General features: G+C 42.8%; 1 protein-coding gene across 1 annotated transcript in view; it reads right to left on the reverse strand.

The window, feature by feature from the left end:
• Positions 1-19,252, reverse strand: part of NPTN (neuroplastin) — a 54,347-nt gene extending 35,095 nt beyond the window's left edge. The window contains exon 1 of the mRNA XM_068410617.1: positions 19,030-19,252. Coding sequence (XP_068266718.1) covers positions 19,030-19,117 — 88 coding nt within the window. The 5' untranslated portion in view covers positions 19,118-19,252. The remainder of the gene's footprint in view (positions 1-19,029) is intronic.
• Positions 19,253-20,162: the final 910 nt, after the last annotated feature.

Consider the following 20,162-nt stretch of genomic DNA (forward strand, 5'->3'; position numbering starts at 1 on the left):
GTTTTCATTAATGAGGCTTTATCAATGAAAGACATTTTTCAGATTAATTTTTCTTCTGCCAATATTTATGCGCTACCTGTTCGCCAAAAGCGAGTGAGGCCAAGCCAAGCTATGTTCCAGCTTTGGCATACAAATTAATCGCAGCTTTACCTACCAGCAATAGCCCTTCCAGCTTCACACAGCACAGCACCCTTTCCAACTGCAGCTATTGCCCTCCTCGACAGAAGCCAGAGAAGAGTCGGCAACCGCGTACCTCCAAAAGAGACGCAGGTGGGAGAAGGAACAAGGCTTATCCTCTTGCTGACGTGATCACGTAACTGTAAATTAAATACAGCATCTAGCTAGAAATTTATACCTACTAGGAATGCATGGAAATATTTAACTGGAATTTTGATCAGCTTCTGAAGCCTCTGGAGCAGCTTGGCTGGAGCCCAAATGAAAAAGCGACACAAAACACAACTCCTGAATAGCTTAAAACCAGTACGGCGATGACCAAAGAGCTTCCCAAACTGCTAGAATGAACCCAGTAAAAAGGATCTTGGATAGAGATATCAACAATTATTATAATAAGAATATACAGGAAGCAGTACCTGACAAAAATCATCCTTGAGTTGCAGAAATGATTGTGCTATTGATTTAAATATCCTTTTTTTTTTACTGAAATTTAACACAAGATGCACTAGGCTGCAGAAGAATCAATGCCAATGGCACTGAAGAGGCAAAGCAGGGGGAATATTGATCTTCCCGGGTTAAAGTCTGGTATAAAGAAAGGAGTTTAAAAAATAAAGGTAGGTTTTGCGTCAAGAAAATGTAGGTAAGTGCTAGCTGAGGAGAGGAAAGGTTAAACCAGCCCAAGAGCACAAGGGGCTGTCAGGAGAGGTTCAAAGCAGGACACAGGCACAAGAACACACAAAGGTGACCCAGATGAAGGAAATACATTGCATTTCCAAGGACGGTTCCAACCACAAGGAATATAGCTGTAACAAAGCAATTTTATAGTCAGGGGGTGAGCAGTGCACATCTCCATCAAGCAAGATGAGATATCCTATCCTGAGCTCCTATCCTGTCCTGATCCTATCTTTATCTTGTGGTGAACCCCACTGACGTGAAGAAAGAAAATAAGAGTTCAAAGCTCAAGAAAGAGCGTTTGCAAAGCTAGAGCAAAACCAAACCTGATTTTCAGTATGAACCCACAACACACAGCTAAAATAGAGACTGCTTAGGGACTGGATGCTTTAGAGATTGTCTACGCTTACAACAAAAACCATCATGTAAACAGTAAGAGGCTGATGTTTCCTATATTCTATAGACCAGTGTTACCCAAAATGCTCCAGACATCAAGATATCAATATGTTACTCTAGCAATTGCCATCACCCTTGGTATCAAAGTTCTGCCACCAAAAATAAGCATTAAGGATGAAGCTTTCAGTGAGGTCTCTTCATTAAACTGTTTTCACACATTTTTCCTAATTGGTATTCTGGATTATGCAGTCTGATTTTTTAATTATTAAAAAATAAATAAATAAACAAACTACTTCCAGCTTTTCCAAGTACCCTAGGCTCTGCACAGGTAAAAAGAAGCAAAGCTTTACCACCACTGGCACATCGTTCAGAGCGACCAGATAAATCGCTTCATTTTCTGTATTGGAATTAAGAAAAAAAACCCTGCAGTTATGAGGATTCACAAGGGGAGAATATAGTCCTGAAACACTGCATTTGTCACAGAGACAACCACCTCTTTCCACAGGCAGCCTGCTCCTGTCGCCAGGACTCAGGGCTTCAAAGTGTGGCTGGATGAATCCCACCAGGGGATGGATGAATGACGAGGCAGGCCGCAGGTTCAGGAAAGCGTTCATCATTTTCTTTAATGAAAAGATTTCATTAAAATATGAAGGCACTGATGATCTCGGGCAGTCCACAAAGAGCTTCTCAGTTGGCTTTGCTCTGCCCTCACTGTAGCTTATTTTCCCCTTTATTACATTGGCAACAGTTTCACATACAACTTGCATCAGAATAGCAAAGAAAACTACAATAAGAAGCTGTCCTCCTCCTCCTCTCCATTTTCCCACTGCACCCATCATCTGGGCTTCAGAAACCTGAGCACCAAGTGTCTGCTACTTAAACTGGTTCTCTGTCTAATTAACACCTTTTTCTTCTTCTCTGAAGGGTATTAATTAAGTGATAAATTTTTTGAGTGCAGTAAAAACTCCACCATCACTTTGTCAAAGTATTGCATTTTTATTTAGGATGGGAAAACGGCAGCCTAATTAACGTCGAGTTTCTTTCCAATGCTCACCTTTACTAAACCAAAGTATTTGAAATTAGTCAAACCTACAAAAGAGTGACAGCCAGCACGCCAGCTGGAGAAGGGTGAAGATCCAATGGAAATTCAATTCCATGGAAAGCACTAAAGCATCCTGCCTATTTTCACCTATCCTCTAGTAGGTTTGATGGTTTCCCATTCTTTTATCACTAGAGAGAATGGTTTTTAATCGTATTACTGATAAGAAATTGGTTTGGTCTTAATCGCTTCACTGATAAGAGATGGGTTTAAGTTTTAGAGGGCACTCAGGGTCCTCTTTGTTGAGTATTACAGCTGCTGTAGCACTGGTAACCAGCACATGCTAGTCTCCTAAATGCACTGCACCAGTTCCATAAAATAAAAAAATTTCCATTGATTTTCTTGGTCTGTTTTGCCCTATTCTTTAGCCAACTATGGAAGCAGCTTTAAAAGCAGCACTTGGATATGGATATCAGATATCCAGATGTGCCTATACCACCTATAAGCACACCGAGAACTGGAGCAATACATGAAATTAATTCCTGCAATCTCATCTTGCAGCTTTATCTCGCTGAAGGTAGGTTACCACTTGCTACGGAGGAAAACATTACCCAGAGAGCATCACATAAAATGCATGAGCCCGTGACGTAGCGTTTAGATTCATTTCACAGAGAGGGAAACCTGAGGATTACTTTCTCCAGGTCGAGAGACATGAGGATTAACATTTTCTGGATTCAGACCAACGTTCCTCATTTCTCTGTGCATTAGAAAACCTTGCTTAGTTTGACATGCAAAAAGATTCATGGACAAACTAATTTCATTTGTTTGCTGAAGCAAAATTCAGAGTCCTTAAGTAAATGGTTTCAGAGCCTTCGCTGTTGTGAGGCCGTCCTGGGAATACACCCCACGTAGCCAAGAGATGCTTCTCCGCACAGATGGATGGAGAAAGGACACACTGATCAGCTTCTAGGTTATAAATCAGAGGATTCAGATTTATAAATTCAGACTGGAAAGGGTTTCTGAAGATCCTCTGGTCCAACTGCCTCCCCCAAACGTAATACCCTTAGATCACAGAATCACAGAATATTAGGGATTGGAAGGGACCTCGATCAGGTTGAGGCCCTCAAGCTGCCCCTTCATCTTCTCCCACATACATCCACACCGCAGATGCTTTTCTCCAAGAGTTTCCTCAGAACAAAAAAGCAATGCTTAACCTCACGCCGCAATGACTTTCAAGTGCAACTATTATTTTATGGTCACTTTTATTGCACAAAAACTGATCTCAGTAACCATAATTCATTGAGAAAAGGCATGAAAGCACGGTTCATAGAAACACTACTGGCTAGAAAAGCCACTGGTGTATCCTAGCAATTAGAGCCACACACTTCCAATTTCAGGAAATTACTTTCACCCCAAATACATTCTCATAATATAAACTGTTTGGGTTCAGAAACCTTCTCTGGACATCTTCCTCATATTCGCACACATTTTCATCAGGTGCGAACAGTGTTTACAATTCTACTTTTGCCACAACCCCATCCCTGGATGGTTAATACCATAAGGTAGAAAATGAGAAAATAGGTTCAAATCCCGAATATCTGGCAAGAGAAGGATAGTCAGAACAAGAAATTAGCATCTACTCCCTCATTTTGGCTCCACATTGATGTCAGCCTGCTGGCTACAGTCACATGTTGAAGTGTAGGAGTTCACAGATCTTTTTTCCTAGTTCTTTAGCTGGAAAGAACAAAGATCCTCTAGTTCTCTGGTACTACAAAAGAGCGTAGTCTGAAGAAGGAACTGGAACACTGACTTAGGTCTTTTACAAACAACTGGGAAACTGGATAGTTCACTTAGTCACTGGAAAAACGATGGAACAAAACTGAAATACATTTTGCTTTAAAACAGTAAGCAAAGCCTGATATCAACATTTAATTTCTCACTTTAAGGATCTCTAACTCACCAATTCCTATATTTTTCCACAAAGGACTTAAAAGGGCTGAGAACTAAAGCAGTGGTTCACATGTACAAATTAACTACTCAGATGACACGAGGGGAAACAGTCAACAGTATCCAGATGAACAGCAAGTCCCTGCATTTGTTCAGCGCATTTCTTCAATATTTCAAAGAAAATATTAAAGGACATCAATCAAGAACTACTCCTAGCCCTCTCTGAAGTAGCCCACATACACCGTAAGTAGACAACACCTTAAACAGAATTATATTTAGCTACGTGGCATTTCAATCACATGCTTTAAAAAAGGCAAGTCTGGGTAACTTCATTCAGCAGGTCACGCAGACCAACAACTTACACAACAGCAATTAAACAAATGTGGATGACAAAGTCATTTGAGCGATTCCAGGAAAACTGGAAGTTGTTCCTCACAGAGGACACGCATCTCAATTCAGGGCAATGCCAGCAGAACACAAGCCAATCTTAATATTAAAATACCTTAAAATCCCAAAGAGGTTTGTCATCCTCACGTTCCTGAACGCTACACGCATGACAAGAAAATGCTCCCCCAGGCTGACCACAAACTGAAGGGCTCAGTGTTGGAGGATTGATGCAAGAGTCAAGTGACTTAAGGCAGTTTTCATTCTCTAGCCAACTGACGAGGGATTCAAAGCAGACACAGAAGCGGTAATCAGGTTCACTAAGTATCCACGCTCTCCCTCTAGTAAGACCTTGAGCTATAAACTATACAAATCTGAAGGCAAAAAATCACTTACAGAACAAACACTCAAAAACTGGCTGTTGGTATCAGACACCCAAGCCAATGACCTGAAGGAGCTGGGACTGTTGCTTGCCTGATGCTGGCATAAGCCCAGGATGCTACGCCAAGCCTTTTAAAAAAACAACCTACGTAATTGTGTAGCAAATGCTGCTTTTGCATGCCTGGATGTTCAAAAGAGCACACGCTGTCAGAAAACTGGTTTGAAGGCATCAAGAAGCATTTATCACAAGAGATTTCCTTCCGTGGAGAATCTGTAGACTAGTTTCTCAAAGGTTTTTCCAAAGATTAAGCTTGCGTCATCCTCAGACTAGGTAGGCATTATTCTCCTGTTCTTTCCGTTTATGCTTCTCCCTGGCACAACTTAGGGACAAAAGACTTATAATCATCCATGCAGGGAGGAAAAAAAAAAAGCAAGCCAGCATTTACTAGTTTTAATTCCTTTTTTTAGGTCACTACAGAAATATTATTGTTGTAGCTAAGGAATATACAGTAATTTCTCTAAAGCAAAGACATAGGAGCAGAAAAGCTCCTGTACATTGCCAAAAAAAAGTTGTTAACAACTAGGAACCCACTCCCTGGGAATAAGCGGGAAGGAATTCAGCTTCACAACACAGAAAAGCTGAGTGACAGTAGACAGCAATTTAAATTTGTCCAGTGTTAACATGCAAGGCAGCAAATGAAGCCTTCATGGTGAAGATCTCAAAAATTTTAGATTTGCATGCTAAAGCTATTGAAAACACTATAAAATGTTGCTGAGGGTAACAAAACATATCTTGTGTTCAGATTAGTTAGTTAAAATCCTCAGACTATGCCATTAGAGAGCTAAAGGTTTAAAGTACTCCTCAATTTTGCTGTGACCTTTCCTGATCCAGGCGGGTGTTTGAAAGGAGACTGATTACATTTCTCTTGAGCACGAAGGAAGCACACACTGATCGGCAAACCTCTTCTTTCCCTTTTATGCGTTCTGCAGAAGTACGAGCTGCTCCACCTCATCCGTGATAAAGACGCAGGACATTTTAATACACTGACCTTTTTAAAGAAATGCCCTTTGCAGAATTGTTGGATTTATGTAACAGGTCACACAATCTGAGGCACGGCTGAGAACAATTCATTCAGAAAAAAAAAAAATTCCCTCTATATGCACAAGAAATGCTATTAGCAGAAAGTACAATACAATTTAGGTACAACACATTTTAAAATGTAAATCAGAGTTCAACTTCTAACAGAGCAAGATCTGCCTAATAACAATACGTCAAACACCAGCCCCACTACAGGAGATGGGGTTAGAGGAGGGTTGCTCTATTTACTTCAAAAGTTTAGGTTCTCCGTAGCTGGAGAGAATTCCTGCCTACTAACCGCTAACTTCAGAGTAACACATCTCTGGCAGGTCAGGTCTTGATCTCCCTGCTCAGACAAGCTCTGCAGTGTATCCAAAAACCAGTGGACAGCCCAAAGACAGGCTATGCTCCAGGAGAGCACCACTATAGTATTCCAGTTACAGCGAAGAGGAAGGCAGGAAGGAAATGTATTAACAAGCAGCAGAGATGCCACAATTTGTTTGCCAGATTTACGCTCCTTTGCAAATTGAGAGATGCCTGTTCCAGGTTGCTGTTTTGAATCATTTTTATCCCCCAAACCATTTCTACAGCCCAGTTTAGCTTCTCCCTGTTTTGACATGTCTATTACTCTAAAAACATGCCTTTGACGACAGGAAAGGAGGGAGGTTCCCGCCAGGGGAGGTTCAGGTTGGACATTAGGAAGCATTTCTTCTCAGAAAGGGTCATTAGACGTTGGAAGGGGCTGCCCAGGGAGGTGGTGGAGTCACCATCTCTGGAGGGGTTTAAGAAAAGACTGGACATGGCACTTAGTGCCATGGTCTAGTTGACAGGGTGGTGTCAGGGCAATGGTTGGACTCGATGATCCCAGAGGGCTCTTCCAACCTGGCTGATTCTGTGATTCTGTGAAGGCTTTGCTAACTCAGACGTCCACATCAAGCCATCTACCAACACTTACCACTTGTAGTACACAGGACATGCCAATAGCAAGAGCCTTGCCCTTCCCACCGCTTTGTGCCACTACACGGAGCTGCATCAGGATTGCGTCATGAATCAGATCCTTCCCTGGACCGGGGGTTTGATTTTACATCACCGCTTAGGTTATTAGCACAAAATAGACTTTGGAGGGCAGCTCCTCTACAGCAAATATCCCTGTTTATGAGATGAAATTCAAGTTTGGCATCACCCAAGATTAATGTAGATTACTCACACCGCGCATCCATATCCACACGCAAAAATCACCCTCCTGCAGCCAAAGGCTCCTCTTCACGGGGAGCTGAGCCACCAAGATCTGACTTTGTCCTCACGCCTCACACAAATTACGTGCCGAAAGGCAACAATACCTCCAAAAACGCCAGTCATGGTTAAAGGGGTCCATTTTTGAGCTTCTGGGTTTTCTAGCTAAGAAAGTCAGCCTTACAGCTTTAAACACAACCTGGAGCCCTCTCGAGTAGGCTCCCCTACTCCTATTGCTTTTGCAGGAAAACCAGCAATCCGGATTTGGACTCTTCAAGTAGGCAGTGTAAAAGGGAGCTGACATAAAGTACTGACAGAAACCTGTTCCTTTGTTCAGTATAAAGAAGAAAATTTACAAGACAACAACACTGTGCTAACAATACTAATTATGGGGGAGGGCAGGAAACAAAACAAACCCCTGTATCTGCTGTAAGGCTTCTGCAAGAATGAAAAAGCAAAGCCCCCCAAGAGTTCACTAAACAGTCTTTAAATATTAATTCAGAAATTCTTCTTATTTTTTGAACTCAGTAGCAGTACCACATCCCTGACACAATGCATTTACACAGATAGCTTGATGGGAGTAAAAACCAGAAGCTTGAAAGGCAAGGGTTTGAGATGACTTCACTATAAAACTGATGAGATATGAAAGAAAAAGTACTACAGAAGTCAGTGGCAAGATCCAGCATGCCTGAACTATTAGGAGGACTCAAGTCCAGCCTACTCAAGGTATCAGGGGATTAAGACCCACAGCTCAGATACATTTAAGAGAGTGCTTAATTACATTTTAGAGATTTTGTTGTGTTTGAGAAATGGTGATATAAACAATTTGGTTAAAATTTGATCTGAAGCATCTCCTTAAACTCAAGTAAAAAAGGCACTTCATCTACTTTATGTCACAGCACTGTTAAAGAGCTGTCATACTTAACGTGATGACCACACGAAGAAGTCTTTCATATGCTCTTGAACCAAAGACTGCATTCAATTGTGCAGTCACTTTACAACGGCATTAAAAGATATTTTTAAATACCTTACTAGAGACGAGACAAAAGCACTGAAAGAATTTATCCTGCACCAGGCCTTTAACGGTGGTGGTCGTGGCAAGAATGTAAGAACAGGGCAAACACACAGTGATCTTCTGCCAGCCTTCAGGAGTTTGCTGCTGCGGGTTTTCCTAAACCAGAGGTGATGTTTCCACTGCCATCTCAGGGCAAGCCTGCATTTCCACAAAGAAACTGAAAAGCTTTATTTAGTAATTTTCCATCTTTGAGAGGCAAGAGCTCTAGTTCAGTTTGCAAAAAGAGGACGACAGTGTAATATTTGGAAAACCCTTCGGGAACCATAAATCCACTTTTTGTCACGCTGAGGCCCCAAAACACAACAGCAGCAATGCAGGAGGAGGCACGCTCATACTGGTACTGATCGGGCAGCCAATGCCAGGTTAACATTTGGTAGGTGCTGTTAAAAGGATAAATCATCTCTGCAGTTAATTTGCTACCTAGAAGAGGCATAAATAAAGGGGCAGCAAAAAAGAATGCAATAATGTGTTCTAAGAAAGGTGAATGTAGGCCACTGACAAACAACGATAACTCACAGACACTTACTGTGCACTAAAAACCCACATACTCTATTGTACCTACTTCAGATTTGAGAAGATGAAGGTGTACAGGGAAAGAGAATACTCCAAGCAGTACTTTATTCATCCTTGCCCTTCTACAGTCCCTGCCTTGGCCGTTATTTATACCTCCTTAAAAGCTATGTCTCTCTGTCCTGTCATTTTTGCTCCATTCTCCCAACTAATTCCCTTCCTAGAAACCAAACCCAACTTTTTTTTTCCCCTTACTCCTTATGGCTCAACATTGGGGTCACTAAATTGATCCTGGTGTTGCTAAAAATAGCAACTTCAGGAGTCTGAGACCTAAAACACGCAGTTCTGCTTAAAATGATCTTATACCCTTAAGTGAGGCCATAAGTTGCTACTGAGCACTACAGAACTTGCAGCAAAGCATTGAAAAACCTGTCAGTTAAAAATGTAACAAAGTAAGGCTGAAAGTAAACTATTGATACTGTATATTTAAGTCTCATATTAGGTTCAATACCCTCAAAACTGGGAGAGATGCAAACTGTCCTGTCTCCATCAAGCAGTTTGTTTCTGGAAGCAACCAGCCAGGAAGGGAACGCTGCATTACCACGTGCTGTCCTCCCTGCCAAAGTTACAGGGGAAAAAAGTGGGGAGAGTTGCACCATAATAAATCTAAACAGAAATAACACAACAGAAGGAAATGAAAACATTTATACTACCCTCATGTTTGACAACAAGCAGAAAAGCTCTCACAGTACCAGTCACAGCCAGGTACTCAAGCATCATTCCCAAGCATTTTGCATAAAGAAAGAATTGGCACAAATAGGATAAAGCTCAAATACTTCCAAAAATACAAGTGCCAGAGGTGATAGCACTGACACTGGAAGTGGAAATCCAAAGGTGAATGCCATCTAAAGCATTATATGATGAGTGCTACTCATCAACAGAAACACAAACCTAAATAGAGTAGAAGGGAGAGAAGACAATTTTGTGAAATATAACTTTTTTTTGGCGGTTCTAAAAACACTGGTGTCAGACCAGAGACGGATGGTCATCCCCAAGCCTGCGGAGAGGGGGGAAGCTTGTAAGAGCAAAAGGGCAAGTACCTCGAATAAAACAAGACAGACATAACTGGCAGTGTTAGTTTCTAGATTATGGGGACCAAAGAGGCACCAAATATACCACTTGTTAAATGAAGCACAAAGGGAGCAGCAACCCGAGTGTATTTTTCTCCTAGTGCAGATCTGGAGCAATTGTACAAAAGAAAAGCTCTCCAAGCCTAACTAAAGTGTCTATTTGTTCAAATAACTGCCGAAGACAATCCTTTCCCCTGCAAGTATGTGCACCAAGATGTCCAGTATGCCTGAGACATACTCTGATTTTACCCTTTGGTTAAATAAAAATCACTTGTTTCCAATGGGATGGATCATACAGAGGCAGACCAGGCAAGCCCCAGCTTCCCAACATACATGAATACAGAAGAGGAGTCCATCCAGAGATGACTTACAAAAAGACCATGTCCAGGCTGGCTCTGAGTCACAAAACCTCTACGTTGAGCTGCTTTGGGATTTGGAAAACACTTCCCCAGGGCAACTCTCTTCTAGTGAAGTGGGAAGCCTCAACGGCAACTGCTGAACTCCCTGGTTATGCAGCCTGGCAGTTGTAACAAGAGGAAGAAGTTAGCTGCAGAACTTACCATATGCAAACACTGACTAAAATGACATCTCCAAATAATGAGCTTCCTGTTTATTTCCTAGGGTCGTTAAGGTAATCTATCACAAGTGTCAACTAAGCTGCCTAATAGAGCCTGCACTGCAAGCCTTCAGCTACAAACTTTAAAAACAAGATAATGCCTCACACTCAGAATAAAAGTTTGCTTATTTGGTGACCATCTGGCTTAAAACCGCAATTTGTACATCCTGTTACCACTTACTATACTAAATCCAGCAGACTTGCTTTATATATATATTATTTTTTATATATATATTTCCTCCATGTCATTTATTCCTGGCTTTGTTTGATCTCAACCTCTTAACTCTCTCCTCAAACCTCACTGGAATACTTTTCAATCTTTTTCTGCCACACTCTCCCCTTCCTAAATAAAAATTACACAGGACTGCACTGAGTAAGAATCAGTGCAGAACTAAGAAACATTTCAAGTTATATATTGTGATATAAGTTTTTCCCATTTCAAACTAGCCCCCCAAAATGTGAATTAATGCCATCATGTTTCTATAAAAATCAGAGATATGTAATAGTATAAAACATGAGAGTGGGAGCCAGCTGCTTGCAACTTTGGATGCTTATAGCAAAAGAGAGAGGACAAAATAACATTAAGCTCCTGCGAAAGGCTGCTTTAGGTAAACTATTTGTATATGCAGGTTAGAATACCTCAAGCAGAAATTAACAACCAGACTGTACCAAACAGAAATTTGCTGCCCTTGCCTGAAAATATATAGAATACAAGATTAACAACAAACTGCAGAACTGTATGTTACGGATCTTCTGATTCTTTGCTCCATCAGCCTGCACTACCTTCTGGTAACTGATTCCAACCTGCTCAAAGAGGGAATGAAAATTGGTCTGTCTTCTGTAATACTATGGATTTTTAGCACCAGGCTACCCTCACTCCACCAATAATTCAGGGGAAAAATTAATCCTTGCACAACACAGTAGCTTGGCTAATCTTGCCAGTCTTGTGCCCAAGATAAGACCAGCTTTCACAGTGCCATGGAAAGCTATGTATCATGGATCAAAATAATCCCCACGTGGCATTTATTTTGTCCTTCTCAACTACTGTTCTATTAATCATCCTTTACTGTACTGAGAATTAAAAAAAAAAACAACCCCAAAACCCTCAAACCCCATATCCATTTCTCATGATGTCTTTCACAATCTCAGATCCTGTATCAAGGCACCCAAGCCAAGCAACCCTAACTTACACAACCATCTCTGGAATAATCTTCATTGCTCTTAAGCTCTGGACTGTAACACTAATTACAGATTTTCCTCAAGCAAGAAAGTATCACATAATATTTTGAACACTTACGTCAGTCATTACAGACTATGTTTAGCATCACGGAAAGACAAGAGCTTCTTAACGTTACAACACTCGCATGAATTTAACAAGACTAACAGAAACAGTGCAGCTGAACTCCAATTTCTAACTGCATTTAAACCAGTTTAGCATCACTTAATTCATTATTAGTAGTTTTGAATGACTATGACAGGAATTAAAATACTTCTACATTTAAAACTTGAACCTGGTAAGGTAGATTATCCTAGTTAACTACCACAAAGCTTTTCTAACAAACTAGGCCAACAAAAAAAACCCAAGAGCGATCAGTCAATATGGTATCTACTCGGTTTTTAAAAATGCACTCAAGCATCTGTTTTTTCAAGCTCCTGCTGTACGCCTTCACTGAATTATTTCGGTCTGCCTTTGGTCTGCCATGATGTCTGCTGGGAGCCGACCGCATTGCCAAAATCCTTGTCAAGCTCTTTTCTAAGTTCAATTTTCTCTTCTTTAATTTAAAATATATTCTTTGTCAGTTTTACCAATCTCCCAGAATTAAATCTTCTTCGCTCACTTTTACTGCTCTGGTTCTGGACTGATTGCATCTTTTCACACCTTCTCTTTTCTAGTCCATGATATTAGCCTTCCTCTTATTTCCTCATGTCTTCAATATGCCTGTTAGAAAATGCGTTTAGTTTAGGTTTCCAAACAAGTGCACAAGCTATAGGGAGAGCCACCATGATCCCTACGTGTACTCAAAGCTGGCAATAATTCACAAAATGTGGGAAGTAGTAAGTGGCTACACTAAGCAGCACTTTGGCTCGATAGATTCGTTACTGTGGCAGTTTAAAATGCATAATGTAAAACAAACCTATATGAATTAGAGCAATATAAGACCTTTTTTTTTCCTTTATTCAAACCAGAACAGGACATTATGATCTAATTTTCCTCTACAAAAAGGTTTCACAATGGAAATCCATTTAGCTAGTCACCTGTCTTGGGCACTTTACTCCTCCTCCTAGGGAAAATTTGTTCTTTCAGAATGTCCCTGGCCCTGCTTTTTCTTTGATATATCAAAGGCCTCCTATCTGATATCGAAATCTAACACAGTTGATATAAACATTGTGTCCCTGAGGCTCCATCTTACATACTGAAGCTCCAACTACACCTCCAAAGAGGGGAAGACGGACACGATGCCTCTTCCTCCCTCCTTCAAAAGCAGCTGCAAAGCAGAGATCTCTGCCATCCTACCCCGTTTCAACATCAAAGCCATTAAGAAAAGGGTAAAGACTCTCCCATCTTACGGCTCTTCAACAGTGTGCCATCTGGGGTCATATTTACTCAACATCTTCTTCCCAGGATCAGAGCCCACTGTTCACGCGTTCCCCCACGCATACACACCTTCCAGCAGCCGAAATACTACGCTGCTGTTTTCCACTGCATTCTGAACAGGCATGGTGGAACAAAACCCATCTTGCTCTCAAAAACCTTCTTATTCTTAATTATAGCAGAGATCTGCAGCTTCTGACAACGTATGATGAAGAACCCTTCTCAGCATCAAAAGTTATCGTCTTTTCTCTTGAATGAGTTTGTGTCAGTGCGTAAGTGGTGACTTCAGCCACACCAACGACCCAAATAAGCGTCAAGCTTATCAGCAGGGCATGAATTTTTAAAAGTCTACAGTAGTTATCTTATCAGGGGATAAATACTTTCAAGTTTTGACACAGATACATTCAAACCATGTTGAAATTACATTTAGTTTAGACTCAATCTCCTTCAACACCAAGAAAAGAGCATGTAGTACAAGACATCAAAAAAGCGTTTTACTTAGTGAAAATAAATCTAACATATCAAGTGAGATTTTTCAAAGGCATGCAAATAACATTTCAGATAATTATCACAATTTGAACAACTGGATATTACGTTTGATATGGAGCTTTGATAACTCCTGAGTTATGTTTTAACAGTCACTCTTCCTCCTCCAACTTTATACAAGTCAGGTCAACAAGCAGAAAATCCAATTTCAGTCTCTGGTTAGAACAGAAGAAATCTGCTTGGAAGCGCTCAAAAATGGAGAAGGACTTGGGGAAGGAAGAACAGAGCTGTATCACCTACCTGTGGTTCAATACAGCTCGCCCATGACAATGTGACCTCCTACTATGAAGTTAATAAAAACCAAAGGTGACTCCAGAGGAGAAAGAGCAGTTTCCCTCATTTTAGTAAAGCTTTTAATACTTGCCCTATAAAAGAGTCTCATAACCAAAAATAAAATCTCGTTAACATAGCTGGGTGTACCATGTGCATGTTTTTTTATGAGATACAGTATATGAACAAGCAGATGGAAAACAGAATGAAGTAAGACTGATGATGGGCTAGAGGGCCTCTTCAGCTGATAAAACCAAAGCAAGCTGAAGTAGGGGTGGGTGCTTGAGAAGATAAAATAGGACTTCTGACAACTGGAGGAAGACATCAGAAGTAAGTGAGATGCCAATTAATAAGATCATCTAAGAACTACTTCATTTAGGAAGTAAAGGAATGGAAAGCAGCATCCTGCAAGGTAAGACCTGACCACCATAAAGGGTCCCACTGGACACGAGTCAAAAATGTTTTACTGTAAGAAACCATTTGTCTTGTGATGCAAACAGGAATGCCATATGCAAGACACATTGAGTGATCCTTCCACTCCACTGAGCCTTGGTCTGGTCCCAACTGGAAGCGTGTCCAGTTTTACACATCACATTCCAGAAAATGTGACTTAAGAAAATCCAAAGAAAAGCACCAGGAGCAGCCAGGAAAATGCAACTTACCAAGAACAACCATGACAACCTGGAGAAGGACAGAAAGTAATTACTGATGAGAAGGTAACACCCTCCTCCCCGCTCTAAATTGCATGGATAAAAAGAATAAAAAGCCTAAAGCAACAGGAAAGCAGCTTTAGGTTAGATTTACAGAAGATCTTTCCAGCTAATAGATAAGCAGAAACAGTTTATCTAACTTTCAATCTTAACAGGTTCCTCAGTGGGAGCTGCAGCACCACCAGCACTTGAAGTTAAGAAGAGCTTGAATGCTCTGTCTTTACAATCCAAGGATGAATCACAGGCTAGCTTTGTCCTTTACAACGCATGTTTTTACAATTGCCTCCTCTAAAGTAGTACTTAGAGCAAAAGAAACAGCTCATTGTGAAGGAGAGAATGCACCTCATTCATGAATTTAACTAGAAGTAGTCTTCATACAGTAGCGTGTTGTAAGGACAGTTAATGCTCTCAGCGTATTTCACCATTGAAAAGGAATTCCACTGAGTCCATGGCTGTTTCTTGACATAATTAAAACTATTGTTTGAGAAGTCAGTACTAGTAGTTATCGCCTCTTCACCTGTTAGCTGGGATATGTCAGAATTCGGTGCAATTTTTGTGTGTATACACGTCAGTCATATTGCTCGTATTTCAGTTTCCTATGCGGGAGTTGTAGGAGGAAGGAGAATAGCAATGGTGGGAAAGAGAACAGAACTTTGAACGTTTTCCTCGATGCTCCACAAATGCTGTATGAAACAGTTTCTTAGTTTTACCTGGGGACCACTAAAACCATGTCAGAATACAATCAGTCCAAAATGGATAGGAATCAGCAGTCAGAAATAGCATCACAAGGATCAAAGAAAGGTTTTTCACTTGCTCTTTTAAGAAGAAACTCATTTGAAGAAGCTACTCTTTCCTGATTTTATGGTCATTTCTATACTGTTTCTGCCAACAGAAAAGCCATGTTCTGTTTTCAGCCAGCTAGTTAGTTCCTTCTCATTCATCCAAACAGAGGATGAACAGAGCAGAGCTAAACAAATACCATGTAGCTTAATTTATTTTTATTTCCACTTATGTCTAGTTTCGAATAACCCAAACAATTTCATGAAGTCAGCATTCAGAGTTTTAAAAATGTGATGTTTAAGAATTCCCTCCTCTACACAATACACGATAGTCTGGTTTTAAGCGCATTTTGCCAGACCAAAGCTCTGAAAAGGGAAGAACTGGAAAAATCGCTGGCAATTCAACTCACATGTTGGTGTGCTGAAGAAACACTGCAGATTTAACAGGGGCAGCCCAAGCACCTATTTCAGACAACAGTAAAAATACAGCCACGCTCCTTTAAATCCAAACACTCCAAGGTGAAAGTATTAGCACACCGAAGTCTTTATTTTTAAACAAGCAGCTGGAGAAACAGAGATATTGCAAAGGTTAAAAACCAGCAACTGGAAAAGGCATGTCCTTTGTCACCACACAGCAAGTCAAGCACCATTCCATAAGGAGGATGCTGTCTGTGTGGAAGGGCTAAAGTGATTTTCCAACAAATAGCAGTTGGAAACTGCAGGTTTAACCCACATCCTCCTTGACAGACTGGCTTTTTCCAGCTGTTCCTCCTCAGCTCTCTTCTAACCTTCCTTTCTGTCACTTCATCTAAACCATGCTCGGGATACAAGTGACGAGCTAGCACGCATCAGAAACGCAGCCTCGAAGAACCTGCCAAGTTTCTCAGAATACTCAGGAAAATTTAAATTTCTGACATGCAAATTCTTCTGTAATCTTTAGGCGTTTATGCAAGAGCTTTAAAAACAATCCATACAAGCACCAAAAACCTACTTCCAGTTTTAGCAGGCTTAACTCTATAGGTGAGTCTGATTCAAAATATTCCAAATTACATTAATTCTGGAAAAATCACAGTCATCTCCTGTCAGAGGCAGAAAAAAGGCTGCTTCCCACAGCCACTCACAATTCCACTGGCCATTTTCTGTGGCAGGTGAGTGGTGACCTGCCCTGCAATTTCAACAAGTACATTACCATTCCTTTATCATCATTAACTCACGTGGTGTTACTGTACGTTCAACAGCTCTTGGACTATCACCTTTGCATATACGCTTTGGGATCCTTCCGTATACCTTCAAAACACACATTTGTGTGTTAGATATGTTGTTTTTTTTTCTAAAGGAGTTGTCACTGACATACTTGCCATGCCTGTTCAAACCACACATCGTTTTTCTAATGATTTACAAGCAGTATACACAATTCAGAAAATGGCTGTACCTATTCTTCATGCCAAAGCAAAAGAGGAATTGTTCTGTTTCATTGTCTCATTGGCCATTATTTGCGGAAAGAAAACAGCTCCTCTGTGGCACGACCTATGATCTTTAAATTTGTTGCCCCCTGTTACAACATCATTCAAATTGGGGTAAAAATCCAACAGCAACGATGAACCTTATTCAGAAGGATGTCCACCTTTCACTTGGCTTGAAAGTGCTCTACTCCTTTCCAACATTATCACTCACCTGTGTAAACTCCTACAGCAGCACAGATACTCAGAGCCTCCCTTACCATTTAATTGCTTGGATGATCCTAGTTAACCAAATAAAAATTAATGAGGTTACAGGATACACCTGGGGTCTGCAGTCTTACCTCAAGCCAAGATCTGCTACAGCTTGGTTAGCTTCATGTCAGGAATGGAAGTCATGATTAAGACACAGAAAGGCTGAAAACTTCCATCTATCCCAAAAATTTATTTCCTTGTTGACCTCCAGACATATAACTACTGTCAAACACCAAATGTCTGCACTGCCTACCAGCTATTTGGAATTGTTACACCAGCTGCTTGCATTTGACACCTTGCTTGCTAATTCTGCGCTCAACAGCTTCAGGCACACGACCCATTTAACTTGCATGTCAGAAGACTGCTCACCTCACCTCGCTTCACCCAATACCAGAGAAACATAGCATGGGCAGATCAAGCCTGCCAAGACGATGCTCAGATGGCACAGCTATCACAGGAAGCAGAAAGCATCTCTGCAACAGAGAACCAGACTTTATCCACAGCTCAGCCCAACCAGCACGCTCCTGGGAGCTCATGGAAGCCAGGTCCCTAATTCCCACTGAACTCCAGTGGAATTTACCCAGACTCTTTTAGGTTCCTCTGTGGAATCTACAGTTTTCATTCATACAGGGTGGATGCCAAAGCTGCTTCTGTTTGGTTAACAGACAGGAGGCTCAGTTCTGATTTGAGACTGCAAAATCTGCACATACTAAGGCAATAATTCTGATCTGGGATGTTCAGGACATTATTTCTTTCATCTGCATCTCTCCTATCATTATCAAATATGCTGAAAGCCTCAACGTTTCTTCTAGAGCAAAGAGCCAACGAAGCTGAAGCAAAGCAAAATTCACCTCAATGGAAGAAAAACGCTAGGACTGAATAATATCTGCAGAGCAGAAAGGAAGGAGAGAGAAAGAAGGATGAAACGACGAAACCTTGCGTGGGATTGGTAGGATTAAACAATGAAACCTTGTGTGGTATATCAGTAAGGCATCTCTTCCTTCTAGGTAAATTTTCCCAACGCAAGAAAACCGGAGTCTCTCGTGAGCCAAGATCCCTTCGCAGCATTCACAGGCCAAAGCATCCCTGCCATTAGTTTCACCATGATGCTGCGTAAGAAGCTGCTCCAGAAAGCCTGTGCTCGGGCACTTCTGGAGCGAGTAAAGCCTGGCACGCCGAGACGTGCGCTCTTATAAGCGCTGCAGGACCTTCCTCGGAGCTGGAGGCTCGCTCTCGGCTAGGCCAGCCTCTTGGCCCCGCTTCTTTCTGCCACTAATTGTCACGCACTTGGCTGCGAACTCCTCCGGGAGGAGGCAGCCGCGCCAGATTTAGCTCATGGATCCTACAAGGAAGGGAGAAGGATTTTTTGGGGTTGTGCTTTTTTTTTTTTCCTCCTCCTTTTCCGCTCCTATCAGAGGCCCTCTTCAGTTGCTAAGGAACTACGGTTTTATTGCATTATAAATGATTTAAGGCAGCCCGGCAGATGCGGGTTTAGTAGGCGGGAGGAGATGTTCCATTTTACCGGCAGCACGAGACGCCTCAGGAGAAGCGGGGGGGGGGGGTCGCATAAACCACTGCGGCGCGGCCCTGTCAGCCCCCCCTTCCCCCCGAAAACACGGGGGGGGGGTTACCCCCTAAAACCGGGGTCGGGCCCCCCACCCCGGGCTCAGGGGGCGGCCGCAAAGCCCAGGGTCCCCCCCTCCATTTGACCCTCGTCCCCAGCCGTAGCCACCCCCGCAGCAACCAGCCGCCCCCACAGCAACGCCCCCCGCCGCCCTCCTCACCGTTCTGCGCCGCGGCGGGTCCCGGCAGGAGCGCGGCCGTCGCTAAAAGCAGCGAAAAGGCAGCGGGGAGAGGCCCGGAGCGCGGCATCCTCCTGTCCGCAGCCGGGGAGTAGGAAAAGGGGGCGGCGGGAGCGGGGAGAGGGGAGGGGGTGAGGCGGGCGGCGGCGGCGGGAGCGAAGCGGCTCCGGCTCCGTCCTTCTCCGCCGACCTCCTACCGCAGCGCAGCGCCCGCTCTCGCGAGATTTGACGAGGGCGGGAAGGAGGGCGGGGGGGCTGAGGGGCGGCCCGCCGCCCGCCCCCCGCCGCCGACATGTTGCCGCCGTTCTCTCCATGCCAGTGGCGGGAGGCCCCGCGCTCCAGCCCGCGGCTTCACCTCCTGAGGCGCCGAGCTCCCGGGCCTCGCACCCCGCCCGAGGCTTGCGGTGCCCTCGGGCGCTGCGGGCCCCGCTTGAGGCTGCGGTCGCCTCACGGGCGGCGTAGCGGAGCCCCTCCTGCTGCGGGCTGTGGAGAGCCACGCACCTCCTCGCTTTTGTTCTCGCAGATACAGTAGTTTGGCTCCGGTCTTAATTGCAGGGGTGATTTATGTGCCGTTCTGCAGGGGGCCATGGTTAGAGGAATGCAAAATTCATCCCAATAAACACCATTTTATCAATCACCGCTCACCAGGGTGTTTCCCCCCAGCAGGCTTGTGTTTGGGGTTTGCCTCAGTAAAACTGCACTTCATAAAAACCCAACACAGCCAAATGAAATTTTGCAGTAAGTAATGAAGACACGAAGTCACATTGTTAACAAACCTCCTCGGGACAAGGGCTGCTTCATCCTCTGTGTCAGCCTGATGGCTGGGACAAAGGGCCAGGCCATGGTTAGGACCCACAGGCTGCCAGTACCTGAGACTGCTAATTTATATGAAAAAAGAGAGTTATGTGTTTTTTCAAGTATAGAGTGGACTCTCTCCTTGTTGCACAGGTAGGAAACCAAGGCCACAAGAAGCAAAGGCATTTGCCCCAGGTTAGTGGCAGAAAGCACAGAAGCTCACTCCTGGTTCACCAGACCTGCCAAGCATCCCAAAAAAGTCACTGTGGTTCCACCTCGAAGCTTGATGAGCTTTGGGCAGGTTTTGTCTTTATTTCCTT

Source organism: Nyctibius grandis, chromosome 11 (assembly GCF_013368605.1).
Source record: "Nyctibius grandis isolate bNycGra1 chromosome 11, bNycGra1.pri, whole genome shotgun sequence".
Taxonomy (NCBI): domain Eukaryota; kingdom Metazoa; phylum Chordata; class Aves; order Nyctibiiformes; family Nyctibiidae; genus Nyctibius; species Nyctibius grandis.